This window comes from Gracilinanus agilis, chromosome 2 (assembly GCF_016433145.1).
Source record: "Gracilinanus agilis isolate LMUSP501 chromosome 2, AgileGrace, whole genome shotgun sequence".
Classification (NCBI taxonomy): Eukaryota; Metazoa; Chordata; class Mammalia; order Didelphimorphia; family Didelphidae; genus Gracilinanus; species Gracilinanus agilis.
In genome coordinates, this window is record NC_058131.1 from 500,930,057 (window position 1) to 500,952,588 (window position 22,532).

The 22,532-nt window shown below is 35.8% G+C and overlaps 1 protein-coding gene across 2 annotated transcripts in view; it reads left to right on the forward strand.

The window, feature by feature from the left end:
- The first annotated feature begins 588 nt into the window (after positions 1-588).
- TTC8 (tetratricopeptide repeat domain 8) overlaps positions 589-22,532 on the forward strand; it is a 54,575-nt gene continuing 32,631 nt past the window's right edge. The window contains exons 1-6 of one of the 2 annotated variants that reach the window (XM_044662123.1): positions 589-705; positions 13,323-13,352; positions 17,506-17,626; positions 18,269-18,332; positions 18,438-18,597; positions 18,809-18,898. In XM_044662123.1, coding sequence (XP_044518058.1) covers positions 589-705; positions 13,323-13,352; positions 17,506-17,626; positions 18,269-18,332; positions 18,438-18,597; positions 18,809-18,898 — 582 coding nt within the window. The remainder of the gene's footprint in view (positions 706-13,322; positions 13,353-17,505; positions 17,627-18,268; positions 18,333-18,437; positions 18,598-18,808; positions 18,899-22,532) is intronic. The other variant, XM_044662124.1, reaches the window with a different exon arrangement.

Here is a 22,532-nt window from a genome sequence, read left to right on the forward strand (position 1 = left end):
TCTAATTTACACTAGTTGTATTGTAACGCAGTGCGAACTCCACAATAATTTATCAGTATATTTTCTATGGTTTTATTGGTGAAAAGGTACCAGATGAAGCAAAGGGCTCGGAAGAAGGAAAGAGGTTTAGTCCGTTAGAAAGAGCAGCTAACAGGCTATTTAAAAAGAGGGGAAGGAAGGACATTCAGAGGAGATACAGCACACCACGCATACGCTCAGGGATGGATCCCCGCAAGCCCAGATGGGTTCCTTTTCTCCCGCGAGAGCAGAGATGCGTTCCTGAGGTTGCTAGGCAACTCCGCTACTGGGTTGGCCGGGGTGGGCGGGGGGTTGGGGGGAGAGAGAGGTGTCTAAGATACTGCCGCTTTGATTTACTCCTGTTTTAGCTTCTCAACCATTTTAAAGCGCGATCTTATAAATGCCCATGTCATCCATTACTGCCCGAATTCACCCAACTTTAGGTCGAAATCAGGCAGGCGAGACTTGTTTCATTTTCTTTTCATTCAGGCGCAGTTTGGATCGCCACTCACTCCGAGGCCCCCGCTGCCTGGAGTTGCTGGGCAGGAGTGGACGCTCTCCGGGGCCGCCATGGGGAGTATAGAGATGGAACCCCTCCTTTTGGCCTGGAGCTACTTCAGGCGTAGAAAATTCCAACCCTGCGCTGATCTCTGCACGCAGGTGCTGGAGAAAGCCCCTTATGATCAGGTACCCACCTGCCCGACATGGATACTGGGCTTGGGGATGAGCGGGATGGGAGAGAGGGATTTGGGGGTGTCATCCCCTGTGTGATCTTACCCACTTGTGGCAGGGGTGGGGTCCAGGGAAGCCTCGGCTGCCTCCTTCTCTGTGTATGCCAGAGGCAGAGTGACTCCAGGCATTTTGTGTCTTGAGAAATATTGGACTATACACACGTATACATAAATATACATGCGTTCATACGTAAATATATATAGGGTTTCCCAAAAGTTTAGTGAAGTTTTAAGTAAAGCTTTTAGGAGTTTAAAGTAAAGTTTAAAACTTCACTAAGCCTTTGGGAAGCCCTGTATGTACATATATACACATTTATATGAACACACATATATCTATATATATCCACCTATCTATATATGTATGCACTTTCTGTATAGACATATGCATATTTACACACGTATCTCTGTATATATCTATATAAACATTATGTAATATTTACCTACAAATGAATTATTCATAAAGGATTCTTATTTCTATCTAGACCTGTGACTTCACTAGTATGGGGAACTCCAGGGGTGGAAATTCCTTTGATTCTGTTAAGAGTTACCTGTGGCACAGTGAAAGGTATATGCAGGGGAGGGGAAGGGGAGAGTAGCTAGGCTGTTTAGTGGATTTAGAGCCAGGCTTAGAAACGGGAGGACTTCACTTCAAGTGTGGCATCAGCCACTTCCTAGCTGTGTGACCTTGGGCAAGTCACAACTGCCATTGCCTAACCCTATAACTTTTAACTATAGTTTTTCTGCCTTGGAACCAATACAGAGTGCTGATTCTAAGACAGAAGATAAGAGTTTAAAAAAGAAGGTATATGCAGTTGAATGAATGAATTACACATTTATTAAATGCTTACTATGTGTAAAGCATGGTGCTAAGCTGGGAGAGTGGTAAAAATAGAAAATACTGCTCTCAAAGAGCCGAATTATAATGGGGAAGACAAAATATAGAAGGTTTTGACTGCAAGTCAGATGGAAAAAGCCCCTGGTCTTCAGGGTGCAATAATAAAGCAGATGATTATGCCTCTTTTTTATGTGATTTCCATTAACAAAATTAAATCATATTCTGATGTTGAGCTATTTGGCAGTGCCAGAGACTTTGGTGGCAAGAACTTTTCTTCCCATGGTCTTTAATAGATAGATCTGTAGCAATTACCAGGGTGCATCTTTCTAGGTGTTGCTTCCCAGCATGATGACCATGGGTACTGTGTTGGAAATTTTGCTCTTTCAAAGACTTTTGGGTTCAGGTTTGTGGACTATCTCCATTTTGGTCTGAGGAGAAATAATGGTCAAGAAGATGGTGGTGATGGTGGTTTTACTTGCCTCAGAGTGCCTAGCTACTTTAGTTATATTGGCTTGCCTACCTTGTGGTAGCAGTTTGACTGTTGACTGGTGGAGGATGGTTAACCCCTTCCACATAGAATTTATATTTTCCGGATTGTAAGGATGATAGCTCTGAGAGCTAGACTAAAAGAAGGATAGGTAGTTTTAGGGGTGTTGATGCTCCCAGGGTAGTGAGAAAAGTGGGCCCCTTCTCCCTAATGGTTTCTTCCCTGAATGAAGGTTATAAGGAGTTAGGCTGGAAGTAGGGCTGATTATTTGGAGAACACTGCTATTCTCAAAGCTCTTGCGTTCAGTGTCCTGGATTGTCTCCTTTGGAGTGTGAGGGGAGATTTGGAGTCAAGGTTTGACTTGCCTGGCACATAGTGACAACTTTCTTCCCTCTTCCAGCCTTCTCTATTTCTGTCAAAGGCATTATCAGTCTCTCTCGTTCCTAATCTTGGCATCATCTTGGATTCTTCCCCCTCCTTCACTCTACATATATAATCTGTTGGGGTGTATAGGATATTTCGGGAGGACTAGTACTTCTCATGTGAGGGCTTGTCAAGCCTTTTTCAGAGCTACTCATCCATCTTTAGTGTCCACATTTCTCTCGATTCTCACCTGTGTCTCTAAGAAGATGTAGCATGGTCAGAGGCCACATACTAGTAAAATCCTCTGACAGGCTTCACAGCATCAGTGAGTTAGGAAGTTGTCTACCCTAAGCATGTGAAGATTTCACTTGGGGGAATGGACAGATGAGAACACTTCATTCCAACCACCATGAATGGGGTAGAAGCAGGTGTTATGGAGTACTTAGTGCTTGGTCAGATGTGGAAGACACCAAAGTCATCCACTGCATCTCAGAACATCATCAGTCATCCTGACTTTTGTCTTGCCATTGGTTTTTGATGACCCAGGAAGAGAGAACTGTTGACTTTGCCCACCTATATCACATTTAAATCTAATTCACAATCAGGTCAAGATATCACCTGATGATATCATTGATCCTCTTTGAAAAACAAAGCACAAACAACAATATATCCAATCAGTTGTTAAAACTTTTTTTTTAAGTTGGAATGGGGGGGATGAATATGAGTACTCTTGAGTTTGGGGGATACATTTCCCCCGCCCCCCCCTACCCCATAAAGTAACCACTCAGGCCAAGGAAAGAGAACTATTTTGCTTATATTTACTAGCAACAACAAGATGAAGAAGAATGATTTTATGTTTAAAGAAGACTGCACCATCTTAGATATTTTCTGCCAGTACAGGGAAATATGAAAAGACTAAACACAGGGGGAAAAATAGCTTTCTACAGGAACAAATATGACTTAGCAAATCCTTTGAATCTCAGGGTTCAAAGTTCAAAGGGTTCAAAAAAACCTTTTTTTTTTTTCCTGCTTTGGAATGCTGCATGTTAGCTCTATGCTTAAAATTAGTCTAAGAAGCTATAAAAATCTAGTTGTTACCCTAAGATAACTGCTCCTAGCAAACAGTTTTCCATATTACATTAATAAATATTTTTTCACTTTGGCTGCTCACTTTATTTGACTTCCAGTCATGCAGACTTGCTCTTGGGTGAGATTTTCCCTGACTTCTCAAGGAACCCAGGCTGAGAAACTCCAACTTTTACACCCTTTCATCTGACTCCTCTTTATTCATCCAATTACCACCTTAGTTTAGGCTTTCATACCTCTCTCCTAAATGATTGATTTAACTTCCTAATAGATCTTCCTGTCTCAAGTCTCCCATTAATTCAGTCCAGCCTACATACTGTTATCAAAGTAATGATCTGACCATGTGACTCCCCTACTCCATCTCTTCAAGTTTTCTCTTGCCCCTAGGAGCAAATCTTCTCTTCAGGTCTTAAAGCCCTATATACTGCGGCCTCTGTCCAGCTTCAAATGGACATTGATCCATTTTTCTCATTCTGAGATCCAGCCAAACTGGCCTTTCCTCTGTTCTTCACCATCTCCAGTCTGGCCCTGGCTGCTTCACATGTTTGGAATAAATATCCTCCAGCTCCTCTCCTCTTTCAAGATGAAGTTCAAATATCTTTTCATGAAGCCTTTCCTGACCCCAACCCTAACTGCTAGTACCTTTCTGCCTAACTACCTTGCCTTTAGTTATTTTGCATATATTTTTATTTTTTAACTTTGTATTTATATAATGTATATTTTTACATTTACACTTTTAATTGAGTAGGGAGCTATGACTACATTAGTCACTCTATCAATAGCCCAACAGGAGGTGAAAGTGGGTAGTATCATCTTCATAAACAATCATCTTCATCCTCACAAATATTTATGTGGTATACCTTTCTGTATTAGGTCATAAAGGGTTTAGATCATTTTTGGGTAGGTACAGTTCTGATAAGCAAGTGTTGTAAAACCTAGTGGGTGGGCAAGATGAACATAGATTTAAATACTATAATTAAATAGATTGAATAAAATACATTCATAGAAAGCTAGGTTGAATATGAAATATGGAAAGATTCTTAAAGGAGAAGAATTTTTAGATAAATTCCATAATAATGTGCAACTCTCAAGGGAGAAGAACTACTTTTTAATATTTTTAGAATATGTCAATTAAAGAATTAAATATGTGTAGATGAATGTACGTGTGTATCTGTATGTGTCTATATGTTTGTATGTAAATATATTATTGAGTCCCTGAATCATATTATATATGAGTATATATCTTTGAATTTTCTAGATTTTATTAACATATATCTTTGAAATATATATATTAGAACACAAACTTATCAATTGTGATTATAGGCCAAGTGATGGACTATATGGCTGTTATCCAAGAACCAGCCTAGTTTAGGTCAGAGACATTTCATTGTCAGACTAGTAAAAGGGCACTAAATTTTTCAATCACTGGAATTCATAAAGACCATCCAATGATATACAGAGGGTTGAAATCTGTTTTGGTAGAATCCATATTTGATAAATATTTTTTTGCTGCATGATGTAGTGAAAAGATTTTTGGATTTGCTCTCAGAGAACCTGAGATTGAATCCAGGCTCTAGATTATTGTGATAGGCTTCTTCTCCCTCCAAATTCATCTTCTGCTCAGCTACCACATTAATTTTTCCAAAGCATAGGCCCTAACTTGTCATCCCCCTTTTCAATAAGTTCCAGTGGCTTCCTTTGACTTCCAAGATCAGATATTATGTCTTCTTTATGCCATGGTGTTCTTGCCTCTCTAGGTTTCTTATGCTTTCCTCTCCTTTCCACATCATAAGGCCATTTTTGAAGTTTCTCTAATTCCATATTCTATCTCCTGTCTTTGTACCTTGCCACTGGCTGTCCTTGAGGCCCAGAATGCTTTTCACTATCACCTTCTCCTCTTATTTCCCTGGCTTCCTTCATGACTCAGCTCAAGGCCCACTACCATCTACCAGAAACCTTACTGGGTCCCTCCAGTTGTTAGTTCCTTCTCTCCTATTACCTTTTACCTGCTGTTTATATATCTTGTATGTACCTATTTATTTTCATGTTGTTGCCCCCACTAGAATGTGAGCTCCTTCAAGGGAGAAGACTATGTTTGCTTTTCTTTGCATCTATAGTATACTTGCACATTTCCTGCATGTAGACTGACTGTGTCACCTTGGTCAAGTCATGTGAAGAGGTAGCCTCTAAAGTTTCTTCCCAGCTTTAAATCTGTGACCTTATGAAGTAGACCTAGGAAGCTCAAGCTCAATTTTCAATCTAGAAAGCTTCTAGTCTGTCCTCCTCAGCACCACTAATTACCAGATTTCCGAATTATTACCTTGGAAAGCAGAGAGAGTCTGAACCAGAGGAATGAAGTATAGTGTAAAATGGAGCAAAGGACATGAAAAATATGAAGTCTTTGTTGTTGAGTTATGTCCCACTCTGCTAGTCCCCATTTGGGGTTTTCTTGGCAAAGACAGTGGAGTGGTTTGCCATTTCCTTCTCGTTTGACATATGAAAAAATTGAGGCAAATTAACTTGCCCAGAGTTTCACAACTAGTAAATATCTGAGACTGGATTTGAACTTGGCTCTTCCTGACTCCAGACCTCAGGCTTTATCCCCTGAACCACTTATCTGCCATAAAGAAGTATACTGTGTATGTGTTTGGGTTGGGAGGTGGGGAGGCAGTAAGTAGAGTTGTGGGTGGGGAGGAAAAAGCAGTCATGTGATAAATGAGGACCAAAACTAAGGAGAGGAGGCCTAAATAGAATATCCTTGTGGTGTCAGTTTGAGTTGGGTATTTGGGGACAGGGAGAGGAGAACGACAGCCTTAGGGTAAAGCCTATCATGTATCAAGGCTAAAATTTTATTTTTCTCAATATTGAGTAGGTTTATGTTAATTATTAAGTCAACACACATTATTCATTATTTTATTTTAGCTAGTAGAGTACTCTTGGAAACTCACAGGGGCTTTCAGTGAAATGGGAGCAGAGGCATGAAATGGGAACACACTATGTAGTAAGGGTGGATAATTCAGCGTTCTGATCCTTCCTTTGAGATCCCAGCAAGAAGAGACCTAGTTAATTTAAAATATCTTTTCTTTCTGTTATGATAGAGCAAAAATATTTGTGTTGTAGATTGGCATTTTTGAAAATGTTCATTTCCCATGACTTTAATTGTAACCTAAAAAGTAGTTCACTGTAAATACATAAAGGGAAGAAATCTTAAAGGATCTTACAAATAGGAAGATGACCTCAAGGGAACCCGCTCTGCTGAGGCTTATGTTGATCATCCTGATTAGTTGCCTAATCTGATTACTCTTCTTTGTGTTCCATATGTCAGATTGAAGGCTTTACAACCAGTGCTGATTTTCTAGTTCTATTGTAATTAAGCTAGTCTAAGGTATAATTTATCTTAGTACACACATTTTGCTGCATTGGGTTTTTTTTTATTTTTATTTTTTTAAACTCTTACATTCTGCATTAGAATCAATATCATGTATTGGTTCCAAGGCAGAAGATTGGTAAGGGCTAGGCAATAGGGGTTAGTGACTTGCCCAGGGTCACACAGCTGGGAAGTGTCTGAGGTCAGATTTGAACCTAGGACCTCCTGTCTCTAGGCCTGCCTCGCAATCCACTGAACTACCCATTTAGGGGCCACTTGAGTTTTAATTAAAAATTAGAATGTTTTCAAGTTAGAAGACCTGAATTCCCTTTCCCAACTCTATCACTTATACCTTAGGTAAATCAGTTTATATCTCCCAAGCCTTGGTTTCCTCATATATGAAATGATGGGTTCAGACTATTTCTCCTTTCAGTTCTATCTATATCCATAATTCTACAGATGCTCACCTGGATGTGCTCCTTTATCTCCCAGACTCTCTTAGCTTTGTTCTGAACTTAAAATATTCTGTGTTGTTTTATTTTTTTTTATTTTTTATTTTTCTCCCACTCCCATGTCATAATTCAACTCAAAAAACATTTATTTAGCACCTATTATAAGATGTATAGACAAAATTCAAGTATACTAGAACCAGAGGGCAGACTACATTTATAGCTGGCAGTAGTATCCTGGAGCCAGCTCATTCTCAAGCATTTTACACCTCAGAAGTGCTATAAATCAGAGACTAATTTTTTATTTTATTTACTGTCAAGGAAAGTGTACTATATTTGCATTCCCATCCCCTCCCACCCCAACAGGTTGTTTAATATTTACTAGCACACACCACTGCAGATAATCTTAATTGGAAAAATGAAGAGGAAGAGGGCACTAGCAACTGGGGTAGGAGTGGAAAGGATGCTGGCCAGAGGTCAGTCATCTTTCTTCTGAAAGCACAGAATCTTACAGTAGATCCTCAGTAAACACTGATATTTACCAAATTAATAATTTTTTGACTTTTTTAGATGAATTATGTGAAAATCTATCAAAAGCTATGTTTCTACAGTGGAAGGGAGAATTATCTTGGTAAAATCCATTGAGTCACCTAGAATTATGGTATAGTTGGTATATAGCATATAATATAATTCTACCATGCCATGCTGACATGGTGCTAGATCCCAGGGGCACAAAGAGAAAAACAAAACAATTCTTGCCTTCAGGGAGCTTACTTTCTGTTGGGGGCAAAGGACACTTTCACTGCTAAATAAATACAAAATATAAACAAAGCAGTTTGGAGATTGGGAGAGGCAAAAACTTTGTTCTTGTTGAATTATCAAAATTTACTCTTTGGGGCAATATAGATCTGGGGGCAACATAGAGCTCTATGGATCTGTGCTAATTTGCTTATAGAGCAATAATAAAAATAACTTTTTTTACTCTACTATTACAATTACAGTATAATTTCAATATACTACAATTATCTCATGCTAGCATTGTCATTGGAAGGGCTTACACTGTATTTCAAAGCCAAACAGGAACTGGAATAAGGATAACAATAGCACCTACCTCACAGAGTTGTGAGAATCCAGTGAGACAGTGTATAAAATGTACTTTGTAAACCTTAAATTGCTATGTAAATGCTAGCTGCTGTTGCTGCTACTACTAGTATATCAGTAGGGAGTTATCCAAAAGCACTTAGGGCCGAATATATGATAGCATGAACTCTCAAATATTTGTTGAATTGGCTTCTCTTTGTACTGACTTAAGATTTTCCTAACCTCTAACAGTACTTTACCCATTTCTACATTCCTTTGTGTTGTTTTTTTTCCCTTTACTACTAAATTTGGAAATAACCGATCAGTGGCATAAGCAGATCGTTTGGTAAACTTATTAGAACAAGAAAGAGTAAGTTCCCAGTTAAGAATTTTCAGGAGATAATTTTCAGTGGTAGTAGTAACAACTTTAAGAGAGAGGTATATCCTAAGGAGAGAGGAAGCTACCTGGTCTGGATGGAAAATGATGTTGACTAATTATTAGCTCTGAGGAAATGATGCTATACCTCTTTCACTATTAGTTTATTTATTTTAAAGGAGATTCATGGGTGAATTTTAATTTTATGTGACACAAATGAAAGCTAATTTAGTTCTTTGAAAAGGATGCAGTATATTAAGGTGATATTCCATATTAACACATATTATTTTTTAAGAGGCAGCTAAGGTGGCACAGTGGATAGAGTGCTGGCCTGGAGTCAAGATTCATCCTCCTGATTTCAGATCTAACATCAGATACTTACTAGCTGTGTGACCCTGGGCAAGGCACCTAACTGTTTGCCTTAGTTCCTCATCTGTAAAATGATATGAAGAAAAAAATAGCAAACCACTCCTCTATTTTTACCAAGAAAATTCTAAATGGAGCCATTTAAGAATTGGACATGCCTGAAAAATGACTGAATGACAAAATTTTAAGAATTTTTTGTAGAAGCCACTACTATTACTCCTCAAATGTAACTATTACTTTAACTTTGCACTGGATTTATTGTTTTTCAGAGTACTTTCACATGCATTATCTCATTTAATCCTTATAACAAACCTGGAAGATTAGAAACTATTATCCCCATTTATCAAAGCTGGTGGGGGAGTAATAAAGTCATTTCCCCAAGGTCACACCATTAGTAAAGCTAGGGCTAGGATTATAACTGATTAGGTTTTCTGATCCCTAATTCAATGTATTTTTTCAACTGTACCCATATTACCTCCCTTTAAAACAGCTTATCCCGAAACCTCTCAGTGGAGACTGGTTAACATTTTCTCAAAGAACAAAATTAGAAAAGAATAGAGATTTGACACATTGAAATATTAAATCCTCAGTGGGTTTTTTTTTCCTTGACAGATCTTCATAGTAAAAATAGTGTGGCTGTTTTCCTTTAGACCTTTGTTTTAGGATTCCCATTTCAATCTAATTCTCTCTCTCCCTTTCCCTTTCCCTCCCCCCTCCCCCTTAAATTGTATTTGTTTCTGCCACTTGTATTTTTCAATATGTGCTAGTAAGTTACCTGCAAAGCATTTATGGTTGAAGTGAATTATGAACTGCCAGAGGCCTTTTGATTCCTTTGTTTTCTCAGTGGACTTTTGGCTGACCATCAGTAAAGAGAAAGAAGTCTTTTGTCAAGGACCTGGATACCTGAACTGCTCAGTGAGCAGTGAGCGAGTTTCCTAAAGTCTCACTCTGTCACCCAAAAGACATCTTCCTGTTCTAATTCAGAGAATTATAAGGATCCTGGGGCAGAAAGGTTCCTATGAGGCCAAATTGTCCAACTCCCTCATTTTAAAGAGGAGAAACTTAAGGGTCAGGAGGTTGTCCAAGAGATTAACCTAAGGTCATATAGATGTTACAAAGGCATAATTTGAATCCAGGTCTCCTGAATCCAAATCCACTGCTCTTTATATTGTAGTACAAGCAGAGTAGCAAGGTTTGGTGGAAAGATCACAGACTGGCATAAGTGTGTAATCAGAGGATCTGAACAAATCCCACCTGGCACTTAATGGTGTGGCCTTGAGAGAATTTGCTTGGCCTCTTAGGGCCTGAGTTTCCTTCTCTTTAAAATGAGGGAATTGTACTGGATGGCCTCTAAGGCCCTTGCATTCTTTTTTTTTTTTTTTTAACTCTTACCTTCTGTCTTAGAATTAAGACTGTGTATTGGTTTGAAGGCAGAAGAGCAGTAAGGTTTAGGCAATGGGGGTAAAGTGACTTGCCCAGGGTCACACAGCTAGGACGTATCTGAGGCCAGATTTGAACCCAGGACCTCCCATCTCTAGGCCTGGCTCTCAATCCAATCAGCCACCCAGCTGCTCCCAAAGGCCCTTGCATTCTTAGGGGGAAAATTGTGGTACGTCATGCTGTAGGGAACCACTGCTTGACTTTGCCTTCTTGCTTCCACCTACCTTCCCTTATCCCCAGTTTGCCCTACTGATTGGTTCTGGATTTGCTCCTCACATAGTACACCTTCATCTCTCTAAGAATCTAATGTTTTTTTTTTTGTTTTTGTGTGTGTGCGTGTGTGTGTGTGTGTATGTGTGTGTGTGTGTGTGTGTGTGTGCCTTCTGGAGTCCTGTGTCCATACTGACTTGTACACTCCTGTCTGTTGCTGGGCTCTGACAATGATGAGGCACTGCCATGACTAAGGAGGATTCTCTGCTTGCTATCAAAGCCCTGAGAGTTCTTTTCTCACTGCAAGGAAAAAGCTCTCCTGAACTACAGTACACCCCCCCACCCCCAACAGAATAAAGGCCCAGTGAAATGCACAAGCAGTCCTTGGTACCAGGAATAATCAGAAAAAAACAAACATCATGCAGAGGGACAATGGAGATTGACTCAGGAACTCGATGGCAAACAACGTCCAGACTCGTGCTTGCTTCTGCCTCCTCTCTACTCTGCTTTCAATGTCTTCTGTATTTCAACTATCATAGTTATTCTTTGTGTAAGCAGATGGTGTCTCCTTTGTTCACTTTTCATCTCTCAATTTGTTTTCCTATTTACTTTAAGTCTCCTCTCATTTGGGCAGTTAGGTGGCTCGGTGGATAGAGGACTGGACTTGGAGTCAGGAAGACCTGACTTATAAACTTACTTTGTGGCCCTGGGCAAGTCACTTAACTTCTCCCTCAGTGTTCTGATCTATAAAATATGGAGAATAATAGGATCTACCTTCCTGTGAGAATCAAATGAGATATTTGTAAAGTACTTAACCCAATGCCTGGCATATAGTGTAAATACCATATAAATGTTAGTTATTATTATTGTTATTGGTTTGCTTACTTTGTTCCTGTTTCCTGCTCTACCTAATTTCTCATATATTTCATCTGATCTGTTCCCTAGAAAAGAGGTAGAGATATTGAAGAAAGTATCAGAGCTTAAGTACTTGGTTACTATTAAGTCCATCCAACTTCATTCAGCTGATTAACATATATTCTGTCCTCTAACTCCCATCATGCATTCTAGTCTTTAAGTTCTATCTTATTTTTTCCTTCCACAGTTCCATTTCCTTCTACTTATTTTTATTCAGTTAATGGCAGCTTTGGCAAAGAGACACAAAACGTTATTGCACATTTCCTTTATATATAATTTCAGCATATTGGAATTGGTACGCATATGACTTCATTTTTAGCTTATAAGGTTATAAGGAGGCAGAAATAATTACTTCTACTTTTCTTGTAATTCCCCACAAGTATCTAACAAAATATGCTACCCTTTGTATTGGGTGTTCAGTAAACATTACTGATGAGTTTAAACAGTTAAGCTCATAAAGATCTGAGAGTACCAACATTTAGAAGAGCTAGTCATGACTTATGCTTTTTATATGTTTTATTGTATAGTGTTATAATTGCACAATTTTGTGGACAAATTTTGTTTTAAAACAGTTATAAAACATTATACATTGCCCTTTTAATGTAAAGATATATTCACTTTCTATCAATGATTAATATAATTTTTAATAACATGATTAATCATTTTAGTTTGATTTTTTAAATAGCTAGAGTCTAAATGTTTTAATCCTTATAAATAACATTTCTTAAGATAGATAGTTGTCTCTTAAATATTCAAAATTATTTGCATGATGAATAGGATATTCTCAGAAAAATATGGAAAAACTTACATGAATTGATGCAAAGTGAAATTAGCAGAACCAGGAGAACATTGTATATAGTTAACAGTAATGCTACACAGTGATCAATTGTAAATGGCTTAGCCATTCACAGCAATGCAAAGATCCAAGACAATTCCAAAACACTTATAATGATAAATGCCATCTACCTCCAGAGAAATAATTGATTGAGTCTGAGTGCAGATCAGAGCATACTTTTAAAAAATGTTTTCTTGTGTGTTTTTATCTGTATTTTCTTTTACAAAATGACTAATATGAAAATATATTTTGTATTACTTAATATGTATAACCTATATAAAATTACTTGCTGTCTCAGAAAGGGGGAGGGTAGGCAGGAAGAGAATTTGGAACTTAAAATTTTAAAATATGATCAGAATTGTTTTTAAACGTAACTGGGAAAAATAAAATATTAAAAAGATACTATAAGCAAAAAATTATTTGCAGTTTTTCTTCTTTAATTCGAAAATATCTTCTTTAATTTAATTTAATTTAATGTCTTCTGCCAATTTGTAAATGCTATGAATATCCTAGACTTATCAATGTGATAGTATTTGCTAACTTTAGGAAACTGAGCTTGAAGTTAAGAGATATTACTTTTATTGGGATCTGTTGAATATAGAGAAAAGGTTAAAAATCAATATTTGGATTTTTCACTTGTCAGTTTAAATTGCTTTCACATTTGCTTGGTTTACCATTAATACTTTGGCATTCTTTTTTCTTTTTTGAGGGGAAAAGGAAGTTTATTTCTTAAAACTATTTACCAACTTCTTAATGCTTTCCAGGAACCTGATTCTGATGAACCAGTATCTCAGGTAAAGGTTTTTGATAGTTGCAAGCCTTCTTAGTTGGAGACCCTCTTATTGCTATTTTCTAGATGTAGTTGTAGCTTTAGATCATGTGCTGCTTGTATACATGTAGTGTTTTGATATTAGCTAAATTTATGAAACATTCTTGACACTTTTAAGTAAAGAACCAAGTCAAAAAACTGTGCATATGGGTACCATTGAATATTTGCTATAATCTAGGTTTTAAGATCTGAACCTTGGGGTGGGGATGGACAGAAATCACTTAAAGGCCATTCAAAAGAAGAAAAGGGGGCATATGGAATATATATCATCTTTAAGGTATCTATGAAAGAGGGTCCTATCCATAATGATCTTTCAAAGGGCTATGAAACAGAAAAATGAAGCATTTTATCTTAGATAATAGATGTACTTTCTGATTACCCATAACTCTGACTGGTGTTTATAATGAATGAAGCAAAATCAATGTATGTTAGTATTCTGGGGCCTTAGATATACAAGTTATTTTTGAGAAGACTCTACATTATAAATGGCATAAGTAATGCTTATTTTATAGTCATATTTAAGAAAAAGCCTGAGATTGAGTATAGTCTTTGCAAAAATCTTTTTTATACCTAAGAAAAACTTTGCCAACAAGTTATAATTATGATAAAAACAACTAGTAAGTAACATTTGAAGTTTAAAAGCTCAGACTCATCTATGAAGACACTAAACATGGTAATATTCTTTGTGTTCTGTTACTATAAATCTAAACCTATTAGCCACTGGGTAGTGATAGGAGAAAATAAATGGAAAAAAATTCAAGCTATTCTCTTCATTTTGCTAGTGAATTTGATAAATTTGATCATGCTATTTATACTTTTAGAGTTTCTTCTCTTTGAACTTTTTATTTTTAATTTTAATTTTTTTCAAACTCTTATTTTTTGTTTTAGAATTGATACTAAATATCAATTCCAAGGCAGAAAAGCAGTAAGAGCTAGGCAATTGAGCTTAAGAGACTTGTCCAGGGTCACAAAGGAAAAAAGTATATGAGGCTAGATTTGAATCCAGGACTTCCCATCCCCAGAGTGGCTCTCTATCCACGGAGCCACCTGGCTGTCCCTCTTCGCATTTAAAAACAAAACAAAACAAAAAAATTTCAAAGGAAATGATTTGCTATCCAATTTTTCTATCCTGAACAAATCTTGAAGTATCTTTAGAACTGTTCAAAGAGTTTGAAGTTTAAATTTTGAGACAGATTTAGCTGTCTGTATTTTAGCTAAATCAGAACCCTATATTCTGTCAAACAGTTGGTCAAACAAAATTATTTTACTTATTCATGAAATGCTCATAGTGAGTGCCCTAGAAAGGAGTGCAAGAGAGGCTTTAAAAAAATGCTTTTTCTTTTCAAATTCACTGTGATCCTTCCCAAACCTGTCAGTGCTGAGGAAACATGAGTGTTTATGCAAAAGTTCTTCTGGTGTAACCTTCATATGAAAAAGAATCTGCCAGGGGAATTTAAAAAATTTAGCCTAAAATTGCCATGAATTCTCATGCCCATATCCTATTTAAAATCTCTTTTCATTGGCTTATATGTAAGATGTTATGTAAGAAAATATTCACCCTGTGTATGCCACATAACAAATATGTGAGTGACCCCCTTTTCCATGAGGTTTCTATTTCAGAGAGACAGCAATTATGACTTTGATCCATTTTTATTTTAAGCAGATGCTTTGTTTAAAAAGTATATTTATTATAGTGAGTCAGAATCTTATTACCACAGAAGGTAAAACAAATGAGTCAATATTTTTTCTGGCATTTCATTAGTAGATTTTTATGATAGCATTGCTAATTATTGTAGTATGCTATAGAACCAATCAGTAGGTGAATGTGATAGGCTCATGTTTCATAGATATCTAAGTAATTTGTCTGTTGATTATTCACATAAATGGGAAAAATATTACATTTTTCCTCACCACCTCAAAAAATTATTATTGTCATTATGGAAAATGTTGGGATGTACAACATAAATGATTTAACTATATAGCTGTGTAACTACAAATACAATATTTTATAGAACCAGTACTAATTACTGCATTTGCCTATCATTTCAGAGGTTAGAGATCATGTTATCACTTGGTATTAAATTAAATTTTATTAAATTCTATCACGTATGTTCAAGCTTATTTGCAATGGATGCATCTGTTTTTGATCATGAACACAGTTGAACCTCTTTGTGTTTTCTTAAAGACTGGAATACAAGGGTATTAGGAGCTATGAAATAATATTTGGCTTGTCTTCAACATTAAAACTGGCATACAAGGATATTAGAAGCTATGAAACAATATTTGGTTTATTGCCAGCATAAAATGCTGTAATTTTTTTTAAAGCCAAGAATCAATCTTCCATCTGCTATTTTGATTAAAATCCCAAGAATTGTTGCCATTGCCACAAGCAATTCTTTGAATGCAAGCTGATGTTTAATCAAGCAATGACATGTTATTTTCAAGGTCATTTTTGCTTAGGATAGAGAAAAACAAGTATTTTCATTTTCCAAAACCAGTAAAAATTTAGGGATTAAATATTGTTGTTTTAATCGATTTCATTACAATTCTATAAACTTTTGAAATGGAAAATATACTTTTCACTTTTCAGGAATAAGACTTTGCAGCAGGAAAATAATAATGAAATTAAAACTAATATAGATCTATGCACATTACAAAAAAGCCTACAGTGAATTCTTGATTATGCAACTGGAGAAAATTGGTGGTGTGAATAATTCAAAAATAATTTTGTTGTTCTGTGTATATTCAACTTTGGGGGCAGAAGAAACTGGCTTGTAGATTTACCTGCTTACATATATCTGGATTAGGACAAAAATGAAATGTTTTTCTCTTATGAGCAAAATGCCAAAATTAGTGGTGAGAGGTTACTTGAAAGCATGATCAGGGGCATTTGCCAAGAGTTATTCTGTCTAAAACCTTGATCTATACCAGAGGGTAGGGACAGAGAAGGGGGTGGGGCATCTGCTGTTTAATGGAAAGAGAATTAGATGGCTTTTGCCACTTATTAGCACTGTGACCTTGGGAAGTCAATTGTTCAAGCTTCCATTTCCTCATCTGTAAAATGAGGGTACTATTATTTACACTAAGTACTTCATAGGGTTGTTATAAGGATCCCATGAAATAACAACTTAGGATGAGCAGAGGTATCACTAGCTCCTTTGTAAATCGAATGTAGCCCTGTACAGACTAGAAGGCTTTGGCACAAGCACTCCCTTAACCAGCATAGATCATAACCTGTATCCTTTGATAACTCTTAGTTGGCTCAAAGTTATTGTTGTTTTTAAAAAACAAAATAAAACAGAAGCAAAAGCCATCACTTGTTGACCAATACTTTGTCATTTGGCCTCTCTGAATTTAGCAAAACTGGGCTTTGGTCATCAGGCCCCTATGAGAAGGTTTTTTGTCTTAGTATTTTCCAGAACCTGCCCTCCATAATTGGAATCTTCAAGAACTAGGGTCATCTTTACCTTATTATGAGACATCACAAAACTCAGAGACACAAAGCCCCTGGAAAAAAGCAGCTTTAGAGATTGTTCAACTGTAAAAAAAATTTAGCTGGTCCTTTAATCTAAAAAACATTAAACCTTATAATCAGTAGGACCCAACATACAAGATATTCTCCAGGTTATAATCTTTGTTGTTGTTCCCATTTAAAAATTCTACTCCAAAGCAATTAACATTGTTTTGATTGTGAGCTGAGTCAGTAAATTGGGAAAAACAGTGCCCTACAGAAAAGAAAGCTCATGAGGCTGTCTTGAAGTTTGTACATAATCTATGCTATGCTTTCAGATTTTCCTTCTTTAAATATTTCCTATTTAAACTACATAAGAAAATTTGCTCTGTGCCATCAAAGTAGTTACTGATCTCTTATTTAGTGGGACATTACTCAATTGATTGTGTATGTGACTAAGAATGACCTTGATCTTTTTATATTGTATACTTATATTTTGTATTTTGATATATAATAGTAATCAGGCCTTATACATATGTGTATAAATCTTCCTAATAAGAAATCAAAACATAAGGAGCCATTAGTCATGAAGGGCTAGGTTTCATAAGCTCTTCTAGTTTGCTGGTGCTCCTTAATGTACAAATTTTATTTTATTCATGATTTTTAGGCAGCTTGGATTTTAAAAACAAGAGCACTAACTGAAATGGTGTACGTAGATGAAATTGATGTAGACCAAGAGGGAATTGCAGAAATGATCCTGGATGAAAATGCAATTGCTCAAGTTGCTCGTAAGTACCCAGAACGCTCTTAGGACTTAGTCTGACACCCTCATTTTACACATAATGAAGCCAAGGTTCAGAGAAGGAAATTAAGTTACCCAGTATCACAGGCCACAATGAGACAGAATCAGGTTCTGTACCCATCTCCTCAGGCTTTCAGGCTAAAGTTTTGACTCTTTTGTATCATGAAACACAATGTAATTATTAGTAAATCTTTATTTTGCTTGAGTTTGGACAAGTGTACTTTCCATATAATTCAAGACGATAATTCTGTATTTTAAATATGAACTGGGTGATAGCTCAGGCTTCCCAAGGGTGAGGACTGTTATTTATTTATTTTTTTAGTCTAGCAGATAGTAAGCAACTAATAAGTACTCACCAATTGATTTTATTCCCCACTAAAGTGTAATTTAACATTTTGTTAGTCACATTAAATTTAATATTACCTAATTGTACTTTTCAAGGCGGGGAATTTGAATTATTCAAACAAATTGAATTGTTATGTAATAACTATATTATAATTTCTCAGTTATCAAACACCAATATACTTTAGTCATGTCATAACCCTTCTGCCAGATGCTTTTATCTCAAAAATGAATGTAGTAGGAAATGTTAAATTTTCAAGTTCTAAAATTCTTCTCTTAATGTTAGGACCTGGGACATCTCTGAAGCTCACTGCAAGCAGTCAAATAGGAGGGCCTAGTCCAGCTGTCAGGTATTTTTTTTTTCATCACCCTCAGTTATCTTTCTCAAAAATGGTGTTCTCTTTATTTTCCTTACTTTGACTTTGCTATATTAACTTACTTTGCTATATTTACAGGCCGATAACTCAAGCTGGAAGACCCATTACAGGTTTTGTCCGGCCCAGCACACAAAGTGGAAGGCCTGGCACTATGGAACAAGCTATTAAAACACCCAGAACAGCATTTACTGCTCACCCAATTACCAGCTCTTCTGGAAGATATGTCAGGCTAGGAACGGTAAATAACCCTGCTTTTACCACAGTACTATATAATAAAATTATCTCTTTGTAATGTGAATGATTTTTGTCTATGTGAATCTATTGGATTTTTGAAGGTGATTCTTGCTTATTTAGTCTGCTTTTAAAATTTTTATCTAAATTGTATTCAGTTGTATTTTACAGAGTAAAGACTTCAGATTACTCTATCTCCTAATTGCTTTTCTCTATAGGCATCAATGCTTACAAATCCTGATGGGCCTTTTATAAATTTATCTAGACTGAATTTGACCAAATATGCCCAAAAACCAAAATTTGCAAAGGTATGTTTGTTTTCTATTATCCTTTCTAAATCTCATTGTTATGATTTTAGTATAAAACTAAAAGTCATTGCATTGTATTTTAAAGATAATTATTTTGACTACAGATGATCTAGGATGATTTCAAACAGATGTAAACTGATGTACACTTATAGATGTAAAGCTCTGGGTCTTATTAATTTATTTATTACTCAGTTCCTTTTAAGCAAAGAATCTCAGTTTCTGAAAAGAAAGTACAATTGTTTTTCCCTTTCTTTTCTCAGAATTTCTTTACTGATTCTCTAAAGAAACATGTACACAGTATATTCTGAAATGTAAACTTTGACTTTTGGATTGCATGATAGCTTTATGACTTAACCTTCCACAAGAGTTTATTGTTCCATTCTTTCTGAGGAGTACAACCCCAACTCAGAATATATAGCCTTATGTTTAAAAAAACCTCAAACTAACCCAGCCTCTCAAAACACCTTAGACTTTAAGAGTCTTTTTGATGTGTAAGACAAATTATTCTCAGTATCATAAATTGATTTTATTACTAAAGAACTAAAGAACCAATGGCATGAAGGTATACCTTAGATATGAAAACTGGGCATGCATCATATCTGTTTATATGTAAATGCATTTGGAATCAGTTTTCTAATTTACTTTGGATTGAATTAAATAAACAAAATATAGAAAACCCATGCAAATTGGTACATGTATAATGATATTATTCTAAACTAAACACATTTGAAGTACCTAAAAAAGTACTTGCATACAATTGTACATGTTAAACCCTATTATTCAAATTCTCAGGGTTGGGAAATTTTTCCCAAATATTACACGAATTCAGAAACCTCTAGCCTTAAAGAATAATAATTAAAATCTCTGATTAGGGAACAAAAGTATAAAGAATCAACCTGCTCTGACTAGATATTTTCTTTAATTAGAATGATCTAGTACAAGATAATCAAGGTTCCTGTTTTTTTTTTTTAAGATAAGTCTAGGCAAATTAAATCAAGGTTAAAACTGGGGAAGAGGAATAAAGGAATCCAAAATGGTCTTGCCTATATGTGGAGATTACTGAAATTCAGAAGGCATAGGAATAAAATAGTTCTTTTTCCTCATAGGAATTTACCTTCTGGTATGGTTTATAAGAGGTGCTTTTCTTCAAATTAAAGCCCCTTTCTTTCAAGATAATGATATTTGTGTCATATACTGTTATCATGAAACTTCCCTAAGTTAGAAAGTATTTTTCTTGAAGTCATAATTTTCATTTCTATTAGTAGTCAGATGAATCTATAAGTTGGCAAACTCTTATGAAAGTACATGAGCAGTTATATCAGTTATTAGGTTAAAAGTAATATGATCAATTTTTTCCTATTGTATGTTGTTACCTTACTGAAAGTAACCAACACGTTCAACTATCTGGAATGTATTTTATATCATTAATATCTATTAAAACTTATTTATAGAGAACTATTTTCCTTATATACTGTGTAATGAGAGGCAGTGTGCCATAATGAATTTAGTGTCAGACTTCTTTTTTTTTTTAACACATAAGATTTTATTGTATACTCAAAGATTACAAAATGCCTTATTTCAAATCTGGCCTCAGACCAGTGTGACCCTAGGCAAGTCACTTAATATCCATTCCCTAGTTCTTACTACTTTTCAGCCTTAGAACCAATATATAATATTGATTTCAAGACAGAAGGTAAGGTGGTTTTTTTTTTTAAGAAATAATGCAGACTAGAGCATTTATCTAATAGAACCTTGTTCCACTTCTTAGCTGGTTTCAATTGGCTGAATTCTGTGGAAGTGAGCTCAGTTCTGATAGAATTTAGCCTGAGTGAAGTATAATAGCCAGTGAGATACTACATGGAGCAAAACCGAGGCAGTACCCTCTCAGAAGGCTGCAAATTTAAATCAGGAAGAGCAGTATCAGAGGCTAACAGAGAGGAACTGAGTTTATTTCAGTTGCTTTAAACATTGAATTGGAATAATTTTTCTTAAATTCTTCATTTAAATATATTAGCTTTGCCCAGGTGGCATCAGTAAGACTTTGCCTACTTTTGTATCTTTATGGAAGAAGATTACAGAAAACCATCTTATGGAGGAATTAGTTGCCCATTTCTTGGAGGCATTTAGTTAAAGAGCTGCTACTGTGTTTACTCAGTAGCTGCAATTTATTGAAGACAAGTTTTCAGTGAAACTATTTGCTTCAGGTCAGGTCTATGGTAACTCTTCTCTTTGCCAATGAAGTGAGAGTAAGATTTTTGAACAATTTCTTAATAGCATTCTCAGAAAGTAAAGTTCCACAAAGACTTCCACGGACAGACAGGTCCACAGCTAAACTCTAAAATCTTCTTCTAGTGTTCTATTTTCCATGAAGAATTACTTCTAATGACTACTTAACATATTGCATCTAGTTCATGGCAACTATTATTGATTCCCATTCCTGATATGTTAGCAAATCTTGACTAATTTAGATATATTCCTAATAAGTAAAAATCAGTACCAGGCTTTTTTTTTCTTTTTGAGCTTTTTGGGTTATTAGTATAAGAACTTTTCAGAGACACTAAATTTATTCAAAATATTAAAAATTAATACTATGGTCATAATGCTACTGATCATATTGACCAGTCAACCAATTTTCAGATGGAGGGAGGAATGATTGATTTTTCACTTCTCTCTCTTCATCACATCCAATCAGTTGCCTAGTCTTGCCAATCTATTTTCTGCAATATCTCTGACCCATTTGCTACCCACTGGCTGCTACTTGGACACTACCCTAGTTCAGATACTAATCTCTTGCCCGAACTATTGAAATAACAAATTAATTGTTCCCTTTCTTCTGAAGTCCATGTTACATAGCACTCCCAAATTGCTCCTCTATCCTATAATCTTCACTTGTTCCCTGTTATCTATAGGACAATGATGAGCAAATACCTTGGGTCTGTGAACTTAAAAAAAAAGAGGGTGGGCTTTTATTTTTGATGATTCAGTATAAAAAGGTTTTCTTTGTAATACTATGTGTTTTATGCATTTTAAAAACAGGATTCCGAGAAGGAGTTCATAGACTTTGAAGGAATACCAGAAAGGGTCCATGATACAAAAAAGTCTGACTAGGATAAAATAAAATTCCTTAATTTTGCCTTGCACATTCTAGTTCCGGCTTCTCTCCCTACACATTTTACATTACTCCTCTTCTGGCACAAACACTACTACATTCTAGCCGTAGTAGCTTACTTTGTCAAACTCCCATTTCCTTTCTTGTTTTTGTGCCTTTGTACAGAATTGTAGGATATACTTGGCATACATTCTCTTTTTACCTCTCCTTCTCAGAATCCTTAGCTTCCTTTAAGACTGCTTATGCCCTATGTCCTCTGCAAAGCTTTTCCTGACTTCTCTTGGTTTCACATAGAAAATATTTATTAAATGCTTGTGGAACCAAGTTAAATATTTCTTTGGAATGGATAGTTTATAGGAAGCAGGAGTTATGAAATATCATACATACATGGCGTACCAAGTGTCAAAGAATGCAACAAAATGTATCAATAAACCAGCAAGCATTTATCAAATGCTTATTTTGTGCCAGGCAGTATGCAAAATTCTCAGGATACAAATACAAATATAGATTATACTTTGAACAAAG